The 18,198-nt window shown below is 44.2% G+C and overlaps 1 protein-coding gene across 2 annotated transcripts in view; it reads left to right on the forward strand.

The window, feature by feature from the left end:
- Positions 1–17,199, forward strand: part of LOC142416466 (T-lymphocyte activation antigen CD80-like) — a 29,812-nt gene extending 12,613 nt beyond the window's left edge. Inside the window, exons 3-7 of one of the 2 annotated variants that reach the window (XM_075516068.1) lie at positions 742–1,080; positions 3,766–4,047; positions 6,045–6,170; positions 12,512–12,635; positions 14,602–17,199. In XM_075516068.1, coding sequence (XP_075372183.1) covers positions 742–1,080; positions 3,766–4,047; positions 6,045–6,170; positions 12,512–12,618 — 854 coding nt within the window. In that variant the 3' untranslated portion in view covers positions 12,619–12,635; positions 14,602–17,199. Of the gene's footprint in view, positions 1–741; positions 1,081–3,765; positions 4,048–6,044; positions 6,171–12,511; positions 12,636–14,571 lie in introns of both variants that reach the window. The other variant, XM_075516059.1, reaches the window with a different exon arrangement.
- Positions 17,200–18,198: the final 999 nt, after the last annotated feature.

Raw genomic sequence — 18,198 nt, forward strand, 5'->3', positions numbered from 1 at the left:
GTCGCTGGGCAGGAGTTAGGGAATGCCTATGCTGGTTTGCAAGTAATCCCAAGGGAGGCCCATGGGCCTTCGCAAATATAAATTTGTCTTAGCTAGACTAGGCAAGATTGTTCATTTGCTAATACTAGAAGGCTGATGACAGTTGTTTGAATCTTTCCCTTTGTTTGTCATTGTAGGGTTGCTTCTAGCTTCTGGGATCTTGAAAGGTTTGAGTTTTTTTCTTTTACAAGAAAAACCCTTCCAAAAAAAACCAAAACCCCCAAACTAATAGTCCACTGTGGCCCTGTCTGGCATGCATGGAACCCACCGGAGGGTGACACAGACTTTCCAAACACTGAGCTCTGAAAAGGGAGAGCAGAGAGACAGCAGTTTGGGCATGTATGTTTTCATCCCTTTACATGAATAATGGCAATTCTTTACTCTGAGGTGTGGTTCTTTCAAGGGGCCAGCAAAATTTCTGTTCAGGCAGGTAACTCTCCTGCATTTGCCTTCAGTAATCCATGCAGAAATCATTGTGTGCCCACTAGCTCAGGATCCTAAGTAGGACTGGGGCATCATGTAAAAGGCAATGCCAAGGTAGGCATCCCCTCAGTGCAGAGCTGACGTTGTAAACAGCTTGGTGGGTGATGAGGTACATTAGCAGGTGCAGACAGAGCCAAAAGAGGTGAGCTCTACACAGCAGGTCCTGACACAAGGCTATACCACTGTCTCACTGACTTTTGCTTTGCCTCCCTCCTACAGGCTGTGCTCTGGAGAAGAAAGTAGTCAAGAGCAAAGCAGGGGAAAAAGTCGGCCTGCCATGTTGTCATGAAATTCCCAGCTCAGAAAGTCTACAAAATTACCGGGTCTACTGGCAGAAGAACACCACGGAGGTAGTGCTTGCCTACGCAGAGGGGAAGAAGATCTCCGAGCACGAGCGGTATGAGAATCGGACAGAGATGGATGACAGGAACCTCACCCTGTGGATCTACCCTGTGGAAATCCTGGACAATGGCCCTTACCAGTGTGTAGTTCAGCACCTCAGATTTTCGCAGAACTCAGTTGTTGTGTGTGATGAGCCTGTCACCCTCTTTGTTACAGGTAGGTGGATTGCCTCCCAACACTTGGGGCTTTCTGGTGCCAACCTCTGGGGGTAAGAGACACTCCTCCACGCTTTAGTCATAGTGTAGCAGATAGACTTTCATCAGGAAACCTAAAAGAGTGCTGGAAGGTGTGTTAAGGCCCTTGTATTTCCATTCTAGCAGCCTCCCTCCTTACCTTTCCACAGCTACCCCAGGTACAGAAAATTCGCCTTTCTCATCTTCCTCCCCTTGATGCCTCCCTCTTGGGCAAGAACCCCTCCCCAGATCCCTCCCCAGGTACCACTGCTGGTGGGTGCCCTAGGCCACCTCTGCCCCCTGCTGTCTTTTGGGCAAAGCAGAGACCAAGTCCTTGGTGCACAGGAAGCGTCCTAGCAGAAAGAGGAATGGGGTGGCATTGCTTCTCTGTGGCCACAGCAGCATCCCAGCCCTGCATCCAACCCCTTGGGAGCCCAGGCTCTCCAGGGGCCTGGCCAGCTTGCTGGCTACGCTGCAGCTCCACAACCTAATGCTGAACTCAGCTGGAGATTTGAGGCTTTTTACCTTAAAGAAACAACCCAAGTTCCTTTGCTCAAAATGAATCTGAATCTTTTCTTGGAGGCTACAAAAAGTTCCGTTGACATTATTTTCCATTTCTACCACTGTTTTTGTGGCGGTTGGTTTCAACCAAAGCCAGAGATACTGGTAACATACATAAATATATACATACATTTGAATACCTTTAGCAGCAGAGAGTTCCAGGAATCTTCCAGACAAGCCAGTGAATGAGCATTCCCCATCTAGAATGAGATTCGTCAGCAAAAAAAAACAAGCTCCTGAGGTTTGGCCATTGCCTGCCAGTCTGAGGCGTGGTGGGCATATGTGCAAGGAGATAAATTTAGTGATCTTTCTGGGAACCGATATGAAAAAAGGGAAGTGCACTGCCAGCACCCTCTCTAGCTGTGAGGCCTGAGGAGTAAACTGCATGAAAAATGTGAAACAACGAATCTCTTTTCCTCCCTGCAAATACTCCAGTTTCTTTCCTTCCAGAAATCCCCTAGCTGTCTTAACAGGCCAGTTGTAATAATTGTGGTAGACTTCTGCTCCCTGTGGAAAAGTGGGATCAGTTATTGTGGGGATCAGGAAGGGGAAAGCTCCCCTTGCCCCTGCTGGAATCAGGCTACCCTGAGAGAGGCAGAAAGGTGTTACTCCCTGCTGACTGATCCAGGAGCCTTGGTGAAGTCAGCTGGGATGTTTGAAGGAACTTTCCAGACTGGATGTCAATGCCATATTGCTCAACAGATAGTGGGCCTGGAAGGAAATCCTGGTCTCTCCTTGTCTGCCACTGGTCGGCTGTGCAATGTTGAGCAAGTTTCTTTCACTAGTTACTCGGTAGCCTAGACCACGGGTTTGTGGTCAGCATAAGCTGTGGAAGACATGCTATGACCGCAAGGCTGTCTGCCTTAATCCCAGCAGCCATGTGGTCAAATGGTGAGTCAGGCAGCGTGCAATCGCAGACAAAACCTTAGCTGCTCCAAAAAGGGTCATTTTGCAGTGAGTTGAGCAACCTGCTGCAGCTCTCTGCCTGGCCTTGCCATGGCTGGGGCTAGCGCCTGAGGGGGTGTGCAGGCTACGGACCTACAGCTGGCAGAGGTGGGAGGGAGAATTTGGTCTCTTTGGCAGCAGTGGTGTTGATGTGACTTACGCCCACCAGGAAGCCACATGCTGATTTTTTTCTGACTGGTGCCTCTCTTGCTAAAGGTGTGGTCCCATGGAAATTTTTCCAGTGGGAGAGTTGCCTTAAATAGCTCCTTTGTCACCCCTTGCCTCCTCCTCTTCCTCCTCCTCACCCTGGGCTGTTTATTACAACCTGTGGGCATCCTCAGTTGTACCAATGTAACTGTTTGCAGTAACACAATGAACCAGATTGGCAAGGGGAAGCAGGCTAAAAATGACACCACCTTTCTTCTCCTTCTTCACTCATATTAGTCCTCTCATCCATTTCACCATGCAGCTGCACAAACACTTACAGCAATACATCTGACCAGCGAGAAGGCATGGAACAAGCTGTCTGGGTGGGAAACCTCTGAAAACTGTCTTTGGCAATGTGAAAAAAGTCCAGTGAGAGCATGGTCTGAGAGGACCTGTGTATTGCTATGCATTTTTGTAATGACTAGTATGACTGCGTCTTGCTCTCAGCTGGGCCTTCTGGAAGGGCTCTCATGCAGAAAATGTAATTTGGTCTCTTGCTGGCCGTACTGGCTGAGAGACCAACATGTGACTCGCTTCCTTTCCCAGCAGAGATGGAACCTCTGTGAGCTTCTGGCTGGGAAGGGACTAATAAGGGAGGGAAAAGGAAATTGTCTGCCATTGTCTGTAATACAGATTTTTATTCAGTCCTGTATTTTTCCTACCTGTTTTATGATGCCTTCTGTTGTTCCACAAACTGCTATATGTAGAGACAAATGGCGGCATTGGGAAGGGTGCGGTCATGAATTCTGTGTACTGCCCAGGAGGAGAAGCAGCAAAGGCCAAGGCCATATCCAGTCAAGGCTGTGGGGAGAACACTAAGGCACAAGAAAGGCCAAATAGATTATGATAGAGGAAGAATGCCCTGTGGGGGAGTCTTTGCTTTGACCATGGGTGATCAGGACTGCAGCTCTCGCTGTAATCTGACAGAATGGTAACTAAATGTTTCTTGCTTCAGCTGACTTCAGTAAGCCGAACATAACAGTAGAAGTATCTTCTAATTCTTGTGACTCGACTGAGGTGGTGGTAAGATGTTCTTCTCATGGAGGTTTCCCCAAACCCAAAATCTCTGGAGCCCTCAACAATGTGTCCGTGGTGTGGAATGCCAGCTGGGTGTCCAAGTCCAGCCTCAGCCTGTACAACATCACCGGCGAACTGTGGCTCAACGTGACCAAAGACGTCAGCTTCACTTGCTCCGTTGAATACAATGGCTTTACCAAGTCCACCAGTTTGCTTCTGAGTAGGTTTTATTAATAGCTTGTGTTACAAAACCATTTTGTTGAATCTGCTGAGTTGCTTCTCTGAGAAAGCGGTAGATTTTGTGTATCTGTTCATGCAAGGATGACCCAATGATCCCGCCTGTGAGCTGCACACCAAAATATTTCAAAGGCTGTAAGACAGCAGGGGTGGGAGAGGAGAGTTACAACAGTGACTGACAAGCAGAGACAGCTCTGCCTTCCTGATGCTTTACTAAGAGTCACAGCTGGGCTGAGAGGGCAATTGGACCCCGTTGTGACCTCATGATGTCAGCCTCGGTGGCTCCCACAGGTTGGGGTTGCCACCATTCAGTGCCCCTCTGTACCAGCACGGTCTTGCTGCCAGTTGTGTGGCACAGACCCGGTATTCGAATGGAGTGACTTGAGAAATGTGTGTGCCTTAAAAGCCACAGGTTGCACTTAAAAAGAATTTCCTCATTTAACAAGCATGTTTGTTCCTGCTTCAGTGACAGAAAACCATCAGCTGGGGTCTAGACAAAATTCTGCTTTCATACACATATTTAATATAGGGTTAACTTGTACAGAAAAAAATTCCATCACTGTGAGTGGCTTAAAAGTGATAACATAATAGATAAGTCTGTGCTTTGAAAAGCTTGAGGCACAAGTGGAAACAGCATGAGGGAAGGCAGCACAGTACAGTCCAGATGTTTTGCAGTCGAAGGGGATTTGCAAGAAAATTCTTAAAGCCAAAAGGATTTTTTTTAATGTTGTTACCAAAAAAGTATTCTGAAATGTCTCTGGGTTTGATGTTTTCACTGTAGAGATAAGGGCACCTTCAAGGAAAGCTAGAGAAGTGCTATTTTTTCCTAGGGAATTGTACCTTATTCATCAAGGTACGTTATTCATCAACCTTACTAAAATCAAAGGGGCTCGTGAGGAGAGGTGCCATTCAGCTTCAGGATGAATGCCAGAAACTAGTGCTTTATGAATATTGGTTATTGCTGGATATGTAGTGCATAATGTCCCTAGAGACAGTAATGGAAGAAGGCTATGAATACCATACTACATAGAAAAGGCGAGCAACAAAAGAAGTAATAATAGTAATAGACTGTTGTCACACAGATTCTCAGAGGACAGTGCAATCAAAAGTGACAACAGCAGTTGCAAAACCCCCACTTTTTGATTTCTAAGATGCTGAACCACTCCAATTTTGGTATGATGGAAATGGTCCTCCAAACAAGTCTTCCATGAACACAGAGTTCCAGACAGAATGCAGCCTCTGGTAAACGTAGCAGGCAAACCCTACAGTGGAGGGGAAGATTGTACAGTGCATCAGGCTAGTGTCTTAGAAGTTGAATAATGCTTAATTGTGCCAGATGCAGATGATGAAAATCTGAAGATCTGTGAACATGCTCCTGTTGAATTAGGGTTGTCCGTACTGTACAAGAACGGCCCATTATCTACTCTAATGTCCTAGTGGCAGAATGGTCATCTCCAGTGGTGAAAAGCCAAAGGCTCCAGATCCACTGAAACTGAACTCTGCCACAACACTTTTCCTGCCATGCAGAAAAAAGTCTATTCTAGTCTGTTTAAGGTATCATTCTCCATCACCTGTGAATTCAGCAGGCATACATCTGGTGAAAACAGTAAGAAAAACTCCAGATTACCTTTGAGAATGGAAGTTTTCTAGATACGGACTCAGGCTTTTCCACCAAGCCTAACCAGTTTATTTAAAAACAGCTTATGTGGTTTTAAATACTGCCTGTCTCAGCCCTGTTCTGGACAAAGACCCAGCATTTCAGATTCTGTGGATGTGTTAAAAATTTCAGCACATAACAAATGTGGGGGAATGGAAGAAATTTAGGTGCCAGCTTTGTCTGTTTATTGACTAAGGGAATTTTCAGGCTGAATATCTGAGTTAGAATTTGTCCAGAACTACCAAAATTCACGTACCTACTCTTACATGAAAATGCCAAAATGTTGTTGGGCCCTTTATTTATGTTTTATTTCTCTGTCTCAGAAAAAACAAATGACTGCATTGTCCCTACTGTGCCTCCACCTTATAATGTCATTACTGCCTCAAGTATCATCATTATCATCTTCCTTTTGGCTATCGCCCTAGCAGCAAGATACCTCTCAAGGCATGGTAAGTGTAGCTCCTTTTTCAAGAAACAGTCTCTTACTGCTTGTGGAGTTTCTGTGTAAAATACACATTTATAGAAACTATACTGACACACTAGGTATTTTTGTACCTTCTTCTCATTTCCTTTTTTTTTTTTTTTTTCATGCAGCATCTACTGTCACAAAATCTAAGTCCAGCTCAGGACTTTCCTACATTTTGTGTGCAGGCAGCACTAGGGTTCAGGTTTGAGAGTGAAGGGGTGATAGGGAGTTTTGACAGTAGATCAGAATATTTCCAAAATCAGGGGTATACAGAACTGAAAAGATTCAAAAAGATCCATTTTTATGTATTAAGATGCTTGAAGATGCCAAGAATCTTGGTGATCATAATAGATACAGCTGAGCACTGACAGTTTCAAAATGGGATCTCTCTACACACTCTACTCAGACAATCCCTCAGAAAAGTCACAGAGCCAAAGTTACAAAAATACGTAGTGCTAGGGCCACAGAAAGGACTTAAGCATAGCAATGTCCCACTTTTAGGAGAGCCCCAATCAGGAGAGACGGATTTGTCACCTTTGTGTGGCCAAAAATGGCACAGGTGAGGTGCCCTGTCCCACCCTATGAAGTCTTTAGTAACTCCAGACATGTCTCCAGGAGTTTTTCAATGACAAAGGGGACCTCAAGCATTTCAGGGTTAGCTGGCAGCTGAGTAGATTTTTTTTTGTGTGACTCAAAAAAATCTCATCTGTTAGCTGTTGCTCCTAATCATGTCTAAGCTGACCTAGCCAGAAAGTCCCTAAAGATGTGGGTAGGCACCTAATGGATTTATAAAGGCAGCTAGGCATCCAGCCAGTATTGAAAGTCAACAGCAGTAGATGTCCTATCCACACCCTGTTAGCAGCTTTGAAAATCAGTCCTGGAGAAAGACAGCAGGCCTTGCAACATGTTATAAATATCACCCAGTCAAGTTCTGTCAGGTTACTGGGGAAGTCAAGTCTGGAGACAAGAATCCCACACTGAGTGCTCTATGTTCAGCCCACTTAAACCAGAAGTCACCAGCCTGAGCGTCTTCGCTCATCACGGTTGCAGTGGTATCCCCCGTTGGAAAGTCGTTATTTGCTAGGTAGCAGGGACTCGGTTCACTTAGGGACACTTGTAAGTTTGTCATGCTTGTGTCTTCTGCTACCTCTATTTCAACTTCAGACAAGTTCACCTCCAAGTCAGAGGTGTGGAGGTAGCATTACTATTTTTCTTTTCCCTTCCTCACCAACCACGCCCTTTCAAAAAACCGCTGTGACCACTGAGTCAGGCTGGGCTACTTTTCTTTTGGTGTCTTACCACAAAGAAAGGAAGCTTCTGGAAGGCAGTGGCTCTTGGCTACACCTGTGCACCTACTCATTTTCCACTCATGTGCCCCTATGACACCCCTGGTTCTCCCCTGCTCTTCCCTGGGGCTATGTCAATGGGAAAGCAGCAAGCAGGTTGAAACCAAGAAAATCACAGCTGATCACAGCCTGTGCTGTTACCTGCGTGGATAATGAACTTCTAATTATAGGAGAAAATGATCTGGAATTGGAAGATTTGGCTCTAAACAAATATAGGCTGGAAATTAAAAGGTTCCTTACCATTAAATTAGTAAGATTCTGGAGCATTCTGAGATAGCCTTTTATATAGAAACCAAATTGCTTTTAAAGTAGATATAAAAAGCATACCAATGTGGTAGAATGTGATCACCTGCAACCACATGGGACATTGTGGAAGAATGGTTAAGTGAAAAAGGACACAGCTTAATTGATGTGAGCAATCCAGCCTTTCATGGGGCCTGGGAGCCAGAGATCAAGGTGAAATTCCCTTGAGAACAGCAGAAGGAGTACTTGGTAAAACAAGATAAGCGGGACTAAGCCTGGGAAAGTGCTGATAAAACCCCCTTTTGTGAACAGTGCATGAACAACAACTTTGTACCAATCATATAATTGTTTTAAGCGCGTGGACAAGTATAGTTATCCAATAGAATAGTCGCTGTTAGCGCGTGCTTTGCTTAGCTTCTATGTAAACCTGTTAAGTAATCTGAATAAACGAGAACGACCATACTCATATTGAGATTCATCGTTACTCCGGGTCCGTCTCCCACTCCGACATCTGGTAGCAGAGGATGGTTACGCACCGATGAAATCTCCGTGACTGCGGTAAGCAGCTAGAGGAGGGGAGCTGGGAAACCACGGCTGAGGGAAGCGCTGCCTGGAGCAAGAAGCAGGGCAGACGCCGGTGTGAGGTCGCTCCTCACCTCTCAGGCGCAGTGATGGGAACAGAAGCTGCGGCCACGTTGCTCACTGGAATCCTCTCTAAGAGAGGGATAGAAGCACCAGTGAAGCAGTTAATAAGGTTGATTAAGTTGGGACAATGTTGGGGTCAATTTTCTGACACCTGCATGTTATTTTCCATATCGGAATGGCGAGATTTTGGAGGAACAATGTGGCAGAAAACAATAGAGGGGAATAAAAAGGAAGAAAAGGAAATAAAGGCGGTTCGTGGACTCTGGAACACCGCCTTGGAAACTTTGAAAGCGATGAAGGCGGAGAGGGAAGTAGCTTGCGCTGCTGCCCAAATGTTAGGTCCGGGAGTGTCTAAAGATAAGCCCGAAAACAAACCGGGACCTATTGCGCGATTTTTTGGGCTGCCTGCCGTGAGAGGCGCGTCTGGAACTGTCCGTAAAAACGTTTCTGAACTGCGTGTTATGGCGGAATCAGTGCAGGCGCCAGAAAAGGCGGAAGTTCCCGTTAGCAGGGTTAATGCAAACTGTGAAGCGAACGCGGAAGCTGCTCCGCCAAAGGCCCCTGGAGGGGCGGGGGCGGCAGAACGTAACGGCTTGGGCGGAGCAGCCTGCCGGCCTCCCCCTGCAGCTCCGCCCAGGGAGCCACCCTCCGCGCCTCCGCTGCCGCCCTCACCCTCGCTCTATCCGCCTCTGCCTCCCTCTACGGAATCCTCTGGAACTACCACATCACCTAACGGGGAGGAGCTGCCGCAATCCTCTGATGCCACTGCAAAAGTGTTGCAAGCAGTTTTAAAACGTCTTGATACTCTGGAATTACAAACAAAAGGGAAAGGAGAAGCTGTGCCTCCATGTTTAATGAACCTTCCAGCGCTCCCTAGAACCACACGCTGGAGCGGTGTCATCAAAGATGCAATTCTAGAAGGACACTGGAAGCCTGTGGGGGGGGGCTGAAGGCCCTGCGACATTAGCGTTTCTGGTTATACAGGAAAACGGGCAAGGAAAGTGAACACCCCCCCACCCCCAAAAAAAAAAAAAAACCCAAACCAAAACCAAAAAACCAAATATGGATTATATTGCAACTGGTATCCTCTTATGTATGCATATACAAAGGATGATTAGCTGTAAAGCCTTCTGTGAGACATTTTATATGGAAAACTATTTACAAAATGTATCGGGTTGCACCAGACAGCTGCCTAAATTCTGGAATGAATATCTGCTAACCATTTATATGCCAAGATTGTCATTCACAGTTACTTTGTAACTGTATCCAGACCACTAAAGCAAAAACATTACTTGGCAAGTATTATTATTTCATTATTAATCATTATTATTTCATTATAATATTAAATAAAATTAAATATAAAATTAAATATAATATTAAATATAAAATTAAATTTCATTATAATGTTAAAGCAATATTATTTCATTATTAACCATTATTATTTCATTATAATATTAAATAAAATTAAATATAAATTTAAATATAAAATTAAATATAAGATTGATAAAATTATTAAAATTACTAAAATTAATTTTATTAATTTTATTAAATTGTTATTTAAAATTATTAACATTATTAAAATTAAAATTATTAAATTAAATATAATATTAAATGAATATAATATTAAATATGAAATTAAATTTCATTATAATATTAAATCAATATTATTTCATTATTGATCATTATTGAATTTTTGTGAATGGTAATATAAAAAACTACTCAAGTTCTAGAGATGACTGAGAAGGATTGTCGTGCATAGTACTACTTAGTTATTGTAACTTTTCATTGCTTAAATTACAGTTAAAGGTTTTTTTTTCTTTTCACGTTTTAAGCATCTTGATCCTATGACCTAGACATACAGTACTCAAAAAAAAAAAAAAAAAAAAAAAAAGGGTCAAGGGTCTTTCCCTGGATTGCGATGATGAACCTACCCTCCTCAGTATTACTGAGAGAGTGTTCCTGTCCCTGCTCATACCTGGGGGGGCAGCAGGATGAGCCCTGAAACAGGTTGGGCAATTAGCCTGTTGGGCTGAAAAACAAGCAAATGTTACTACCCAGGTAATAGAAACGTTATTAGAGGATCAAAATAGCTTACGCCACGCAATTTTGCAAAATAGAGCAGCAATTGAATCTTTTGTTATTAGCCCAAGGTCATGGTTGTGAGGATTTTGAAGGCATGTGTTGTATGAACCTGTCTGATCACAGTGAATCAATTCACAAACAACTACGATGGCTGAAAGAGCATGCCAACAAAATTCGACAAAATCAGGGGTTTTTTGATGAATGGTTAACCAGTTTGTTTGGGTCCTTACCATCATGGCTAAAGGGTTTGTTAGCTGAGGGATTACGACTTTTAATAATTTTAGTTATCATAGGTCTGTGTTTTTGTGTAGCATGTAGCTGTGTAAAAAAGGCTTTTAGAACCATGATAAATCATGCCTGGATCGCTCAAAAACAAGAAGGGGGAATTGTGGAAGAATGGTTAAGTGAAAAAGGACACAGCTTAATTGATGTGAGCAATCCAGCCTTTGATGGGGCCTGGGAGCCAGAGATCAAGGTGAAATTCCCTTGAGAACAGCAGAAGGAGTACTTGGTAAAGCAAGATAAGCGGGACTAAGCCTGGGAAAGTGCTGATAAAACCCCCTTTTGTGAACAGTGCGTGAACGACAACTTTGTACCAATCATATAATTGTTTTAAGCGCGTGGACAAGTATAGTTATCCAATAGAATAGTCGCTGTTAGCGCGTGCTTTGCTTAGCTTCTATATAAACCTGTTAAGTAATCTGAATAAAGGAGAACGACCATACTCATATTGAGATTCATCGTTACTCTGGGTCCGTCTCCCACTACGACAGGACATGGCTGCATAAACTGGAATTTCCCTTTCAGTCCCATTTTCCTAATATGCACAGGGAGTAGATTTGCCAAGTCAGGTGGTGCTATTTTGTACAGCCACTTTCCAGACCAGGCGTATACTGTAAGAAACTGAAGCTAGAGCTTCAATCCAACTTCCCAGTTTGTACAGTTGTCACATTTCGGTGCTGCTGTGCATTGCCACCTGCCTGGGAAGGGAGATATCTGTCCTAATAGTGCTTCCTGCTGGTGTTGCTACAGGTCACCTTTCAAGAGGTATTGCGGGAGCTCAGAATAGGTCTGAGAGCGCCTCTGTTCTGGCATATGGAAAGCTGAGTCGGGAGCTAAGATGCTAAGAGCGGTTTCTGAGCTCAAAAAGCCATGCTTCAAAGAGCTGAAGTGTGGGAGGGAAGAATAGAAAGATAGAGCAAAACGGAAATAAGAGTTCTCAGATGTGTGATTGTGGTGGTGACCAAAACATGTAGATGCTTTGTTGAGGTTCACAGCCCCCTGCTTTGAGGAGCTCACAGCCTATCTTTGCAGTAATTTAAGAATGGAAACTCTCTAGATTTTTTTTTTTTTTGGCTTTTCAGTTAATTTAACACAAAGCACCAAGATTAGACCAAGATTAGAGATCAAGTTTAGGATCCATGTTGCAAAATTTGTGCAAGTACAATTTGCTGTAATAGCACACAGAGATTCAACTGGAATTATTAAAACAAAAGTCATTCATAGATGCTGAGATACCAAGGGGACCTGTTTAATCTGAACTCCTTTTAAAGCACTGAAAGAGTTGGTTGGCTGGTTCTAACACCAGTGTTCTTTCACTCGCTTGGTAAACTGCATTTAGTGACATGTAACTTTTACCATTATTTCCCTTCTGACCTTATCTTAGCATGTAGCAATCTGTCTTTGTGCCAGACTGAGGTCCTAGCCATGTGCTAATGAGAACTGTTTTATCCATATGACGCTACATAGATAACATTTATATAAAACAGAGCTTTCTATCAGATCAGACTATGGATATGGGCCAGCCATATACAGATGCACTGCAAGGACGGGTCCTGCCAAGGAAAAATAGAAGTAACTGGACCTAAAAGATTTCTTTTTCTTTAATTTCTTCTCTCCTTTCTTCCCACTCTCAGTTATACTTTACTTTGTTGAAGAAGGCATTTGGATTCAGCACTTTTATGTCTTCTGGAATTCCAAATACTAATGAGGGATCTTTTTTTTTCAGTCTGTTCTCACTGTTGTAAGCCTCAGGATTCAGTGGAAGAGGGTGTGAAAGAATGTATGAAGCCACCTATGAGCTCTAAAGTGACATCTCAAACATCATCTGTATGACCAGATCGCATTTGCAGGTAGTTTTCTTCACTATTCTTCTCCTGGCAAAATAGCATCTCAAATACTATTAGATTCTCATGCGATGTTAGCTCACAAAACCATGTATGGCTTTTAATATCAGTGTGTGCTGTCCTTTAGGGTAAATAAAAGTAGTAGGGCCCTATTGCCAGCTCAGACACATGGTGTTTCCTGGTCAGGTAACTAGAGGAATAATGCTCACGTTGCTTGTGGGGCATTGCTTTGTTTGGGTTATTTCAAATTTCTAGAAATGAATCTAGTGATAAATGTTAGAGGACCAAATTTCCTGGGCTGCTAAGCTGCTTTCTCCACAGAATGGGCCCTGCATGGATGTCGTGCAAGTTTTTGTGGCATTCATTTCCTTAATTAACATAAAGCTTTAGGGACTAAATGGGGATGAAGAGAGATGAAAGAAAAGGAACATTTGACAACTTTTGACTGTCAGTGTCTCCTCTGAACCTGTGTAAGGAAGCTGGTTCATATCTGAGAGGTGGGTTTGTAGCATGGTCATCCATCTGTCAAGATCTGCAATGACATCCCCTGCCACTGCCCTTGTGCTCATTTTTTGAGCCTCCCAACTAAGAACTGGGCAGTCTTTTCGTTCCTGTCCTGTTGGACTCATTTGTCAGTAGCTCATCACTACTACAGGTCCCACATGTGGCTTCATCCCCTAGAGGTGATTTCTGGCTGATGCCCTGTGAGCCACGTGCCTGATCTGATGCATAAACATGGGAACATCACTGATGACAGAAATGAAGGATTGACCAAATGGTGGTGAGGGAGAGTTGAACAACAAGGGAACAACTCCAGCTTTCCCAGTAAGATTAGCAATGCCAGTCCACTTCTGAGATACCTCCATTCCCTTCAGCAGCTGGAGGAATGGAGCAGGAAAAGTTTCCCCTCTAAGACTTGCCCAGGAAACACTAGTATTTTAAAAGGAGTTACTTTCAATAATGAGGTGTTGTGAAGGATGGGCTGGGGAAAAGTCTGGCTTAGCAAAGTTTTATGACTACAAAGCATTATATTCATTTTGGCTTGAAAGCTCAGCTGCATTCAGGGCTGTGTCCTCCAAAAAGACATTTTTCAAGTCAAGAGACTTAAGGAAAGATTAGCAGCTAACTGTTCTTATTTGCATCATTATCCAGGTGAGTGCGTTTCCTGCTCTCACTACAGCATGCTGAATTGCCAGGGTAATGCCATAGAGTAACAGCTGTAGAGTCCTAGAAGTCATGAATTTGTCACACTGTGCGTTGCAGTAATCTAAAAGCTTAACATGTTTGAGATGGAAAGGAGGAGAAACTATCATTCAGGCCACTCGTCTCATTTCCAAACTTGACCACCCACTCATGTTTTCCTCTGGGGAAGGCCCTATCTGGAACAGATACTAGAGCCTTGGTTAGCATGAATTCTGGGGGGTTTTGCGATGGGAGTGGCGGGAGTTCACCTACTGAATAAATCCATTCTGCCACATTCCTCTTTTGTCATAAAAGTTTGCCAGGCTTTTTCTGCAACTGGCTGGTGTTTCCCAACTCCAGCACCTGGAATGGCTGCTGACTGTGGACAGAGATGGAAGCTGTGCTTCCTTAGTGGCTGACTGTCATCTTGTAACCGTGTGATGCGCTGAGCCATGTCCTATTGCTGCTTAAATACGGTAGCGCATTCATTAGTCATCCTCACTTCGCAGAGGGATAGCACCTCTGTATGGTCCAAAGGTTTTCACAGTAAGCATTGAGCCCGTCTGTAGCTGACTGCAGTGCCTGTCTTGAGCTGTCTAGCTCTGAACAGCTCTGTCTTTACTGTAATAGGAGCCCTCTTGTGGAGGGCTATCGCAGGTGATCCCCGTTTGTCTTGGCTCTGCAACGTTCTGGCTTACATTTAGGACTAAGAAGAAGGGGGGGGGAGAAATCAGTAAAATTTTTTCTTTGTGTCCCTCAGGTTTCTTATCCTGTGTATTCCTCACTGCAGTCCCCACTGTTCGTTGTACAGCAATGCTTATTGCATTGACCCTTTGGCGCTCTGAAAGGGGATGACAGCAGTAGAAAACTTTGCTCAAGAAGACTGACAACAAAATCTTGTGTGAATGAATACAAAACCCCACCTGTGCCACAGAAGCAGTGGGGTGATCTCGTTACAACGGGGTCGCTGGAATTCCAGCTGGAAGGACCCTCCATGTTCCTGCAATGGGGCAGAAGAGCAGCATCGTCGGCATCGACAACACCAGCTCAAGAGTTTGGGATCCTCTGGCTTTGATGCTGCCTCTATGAAAATCAGGGGGCCTGCTGAGCCCTAGCAGGTAGCCCACGCCCACCTACCCCTTTAGTAACGCAGAGCTGGCCTTTGGGAGACCCCGGACCCCGACACACAATCTCGTCAGGCTGCGCCTCCATGTTGCGACTGGGAGCAGCTAAAACTTCTTTTATATTCAGCCTCGCACGGGTTATCTGCCAGTACTGTTCTTTGTGCTGGAGGACTTTGGATTTGGACTTGACCATTACCGATATATGTCACTTCTCCCCTAAAGAGGCAATAATGCACACACTTTTCATGAAAAAGCACCTTGAGGTGGGACTATATGCCTCATGCTTATTTTCAGTGCTATGAGACTTTTTAGGGAATGATACATACTGACGGCACACCTAACAGCTAACTAATATTGCTTATCTACAGCAGTGACAGAAGTTCTCATAACCTTTCTCTCCTGAAAGGATGGCCTCGCCAACCCAGGTACCAGGATACAGTTCATCCATTAAATTACTCAGAGATACAGGAGCACATCTGACACAGCGCAGGCTGCTGGTGGTGGTGCGTGTGAGTGTGCCCACCTTTGTGCATACACATGTACAAGCTTTTATATGCATTCCTTCCTACCCACACTTGCCAATCCCCATTTACATTTCTGTAACACTCAGTGGTTATCTCACATGTATCTACTGTAATGAAATGTAACTCAGGGCCTTGCTTCATAAACATAGGTCTGCTTTTGTTTGTACATTTGCCTAGGAATACTTGTTAAGGTAGGCTCGCCAGCTTCTTGGGAGTCTCACAGCAACATAGAGATTTTCTTTGCATTGAATGGTGCTGCTTTCTGTCAGCGTTCTCTCTAGCCAGCCAGGACTTGAAAGAAGTGCCCTACAGGATGCTAACATTGGATAGGACTCATCTGATCTGGGTGGTATTCTTGCCTACTGTGTAGGAAAAAGTGGTTTCTCATTTTGAGGGGAAAAGAGGAAAAAGCCCCAAACCCCAACAAGCTTCCTAAGCAGCTCTGCATACTAACCTGACTCAACCCTGCCCTGAGTTTGACAGGTTTGTTTTTCCCTTTTGCTCTGTCCCACTGCAAGCTGTACCCGTTCCCTTACTGCTCTATCCATACGTGCAGTTAGCAGGGCAGACCAAAGTCTGAAAGCACCATGCCGTCCTCTTTGTGGGATGTTTTGTTGCTTGAGCTGTTTATCTTGCTAGGACACAGCAAAGAAATATTCCGTCCATGTCACTTTTTTCTAGCAGGTACATATTGGGAGAGAAATTGCTGGAGGAAACAAGAGGACTAAAAGCGGTTTGTAGAGGACTGAGCTATGAGAGGCTAAGGGATCAAGTCACTAGTAAAAAATAAGACACTGCTCCCTTTCTACTCCTGCAGAGTCATGCTGCCCCATCAGCTTTTTTACTGCTTTCCCATTGTATGAAGTGAAATGGGAACTTCAGAACATTCTTATGGAGGGTATTTTGACAGAGAAAAGGAGATAAGGTAGGTGATAAGGAAACTAATACTCTGCACTTCTGCATTCTGGCTGCAAGCAGAACATAGGTGACACAGAAAGCAGTGTTTCCAGAAGGCAGCCTGACCTTATTGCAGGACTTGGTGCATGGGCAATGGTGTTTTCATATTTTTCAAGTTTCCTTTTCTTTCAGTCTATGCTTGTTCTTTCCGGCACAAACTACTAGCTTCTTGCAGGCTGAACACCCTCTCTTTGTATTTACTTTGCTTATTTTCAACATTGTGCTTCCTTCCCTGCTATAAAGACGATGCATTGCCACCTTACCAACCACACCACAGCTCTGATTGATAGTAGTTCTGGCACGATGTTTTCCCTCTGACTATCGCACGCTCTACTTCTGCTCCTGACTGATGATTGCACAGCCTCCTGGAGCAGGGTTTGTCTTTTGCACTGTGCCAAACCCTTTTACATCACAACAGACTCCTGTGACACTTTAAGTAACTCCTTCTAAAGGAAACAAAAAGTTTCACTGACAAGTATGTCTAGCATCAGTTTGGTTTTATATTCTTGATGGGCACGTTATTTGGTTTATTTTTTTCCTTAAGCACTTATACTATGAATCATGTTTTCTGTTGCCTTATGCTGTATTCAGGGAATTGCACACAAATGGTTTCTGTGAGACCTTTTCAGCTTAATACCTGGGTCTTTGTACCAGGTGAGCTTCTCTGTTTATCACAGGTACTTTGTATGTAACATTTTTTCCAGGGGTTTCTCCTTTAATTGTATTAAAAAATAAACAGTAAACTCAGTTTCCTTTCCTCAGTAATAAAAGATGTCTGTTCTATGCGCTGGGAAGTGGTAGAGCCTTTCAATTACTCACATGAGCCCCAGCCACCATTTTGCAGCTGCTAAAAAACATACGCTGTGTAGCAGCAAGGTAGGTGATGCAGCTGGTTGACAAAGCTGTAACAGGTACAGCTGGCATCAAGACACAGCTCTGTTCGGTGAGCTCAACAGCAATGACAAAATGGCACTCAGGTACCCAGCTTGTAACTTCCACGTACCTCATGTCTGTCAATTTGTCAGGGATTAACTGAGCGGCGTACCTATGGTGCTCGACACGCATTTGCAACAGGTCTTCCTTCTCCCTCCCAAAAAGGGAGGTTCTCTGCAAAAGCAAAATCCACTGTAAGATGGTCTCACTGCATCCCTGCTACGCGTTACCTACTCTGAACGTGGAGGACCGGTAACTTCAGTGATGTGCTTTTGCGGGGGGGGCGGGGGTGTGAAAAATCCCTTACATTTGTATTTAAAAAATAAGCTCTGAACCAACTCTTCACTCCCAGTTTGGACAGTGAGTTTGAATACAAGAAATGAGGAAGTGCGGGGAACTAAATTCAGCAGAACACGGAGCGAAAAAATGGTGGCTAATCTTGAGCGTAGATGGAAGTCTCTGCTTCCCCTTGCTAATGTGCAGCGTAAGGACATCTAGGACATCTTCCTTCCTTACATGGAGAGGAAATCCACACAACTGCTACACCTTGGCTCTGCCTACCCTCCCGTGGAACAACATCCCTGCATCAATGGTCAGACACAAGAAAATTAGTATTCTTTAGACATCAAATCAAATACCACTAAATAGGAATAGAGAAAGACTGAGTAATGGCACAGCTAAATGTCAGCAGAACTGCTGTACAGGTAGGAGGGGTGTAACAGCAAACAAAAAGGTGGGGGGAGATATAACATCACTGTGTAACCACAATAGCAAAAATATGACTCAGAAAGGCCTGCTATTTTGGTTTTTTGAGGGGCAGAGGACAATAACACTACTGTCACCGATGCA

Source organism: Mycteria americana, chromosome 1 (genome assembly GCF_035582795.1).
Source record: "Mycteria americana isolate JAX WOST 10 ecotype Jacksonville Zoo and Gardens chromosome 1, USCA_MyAme_1.0, whole genome shotgun sequence".
Classification (NCBI taxonomy): Eukaryota; Metazoa; Chordata; class Aves; order Ciconiiformes; family Ciconiidae; genus Mycteria; species Mycteria americana.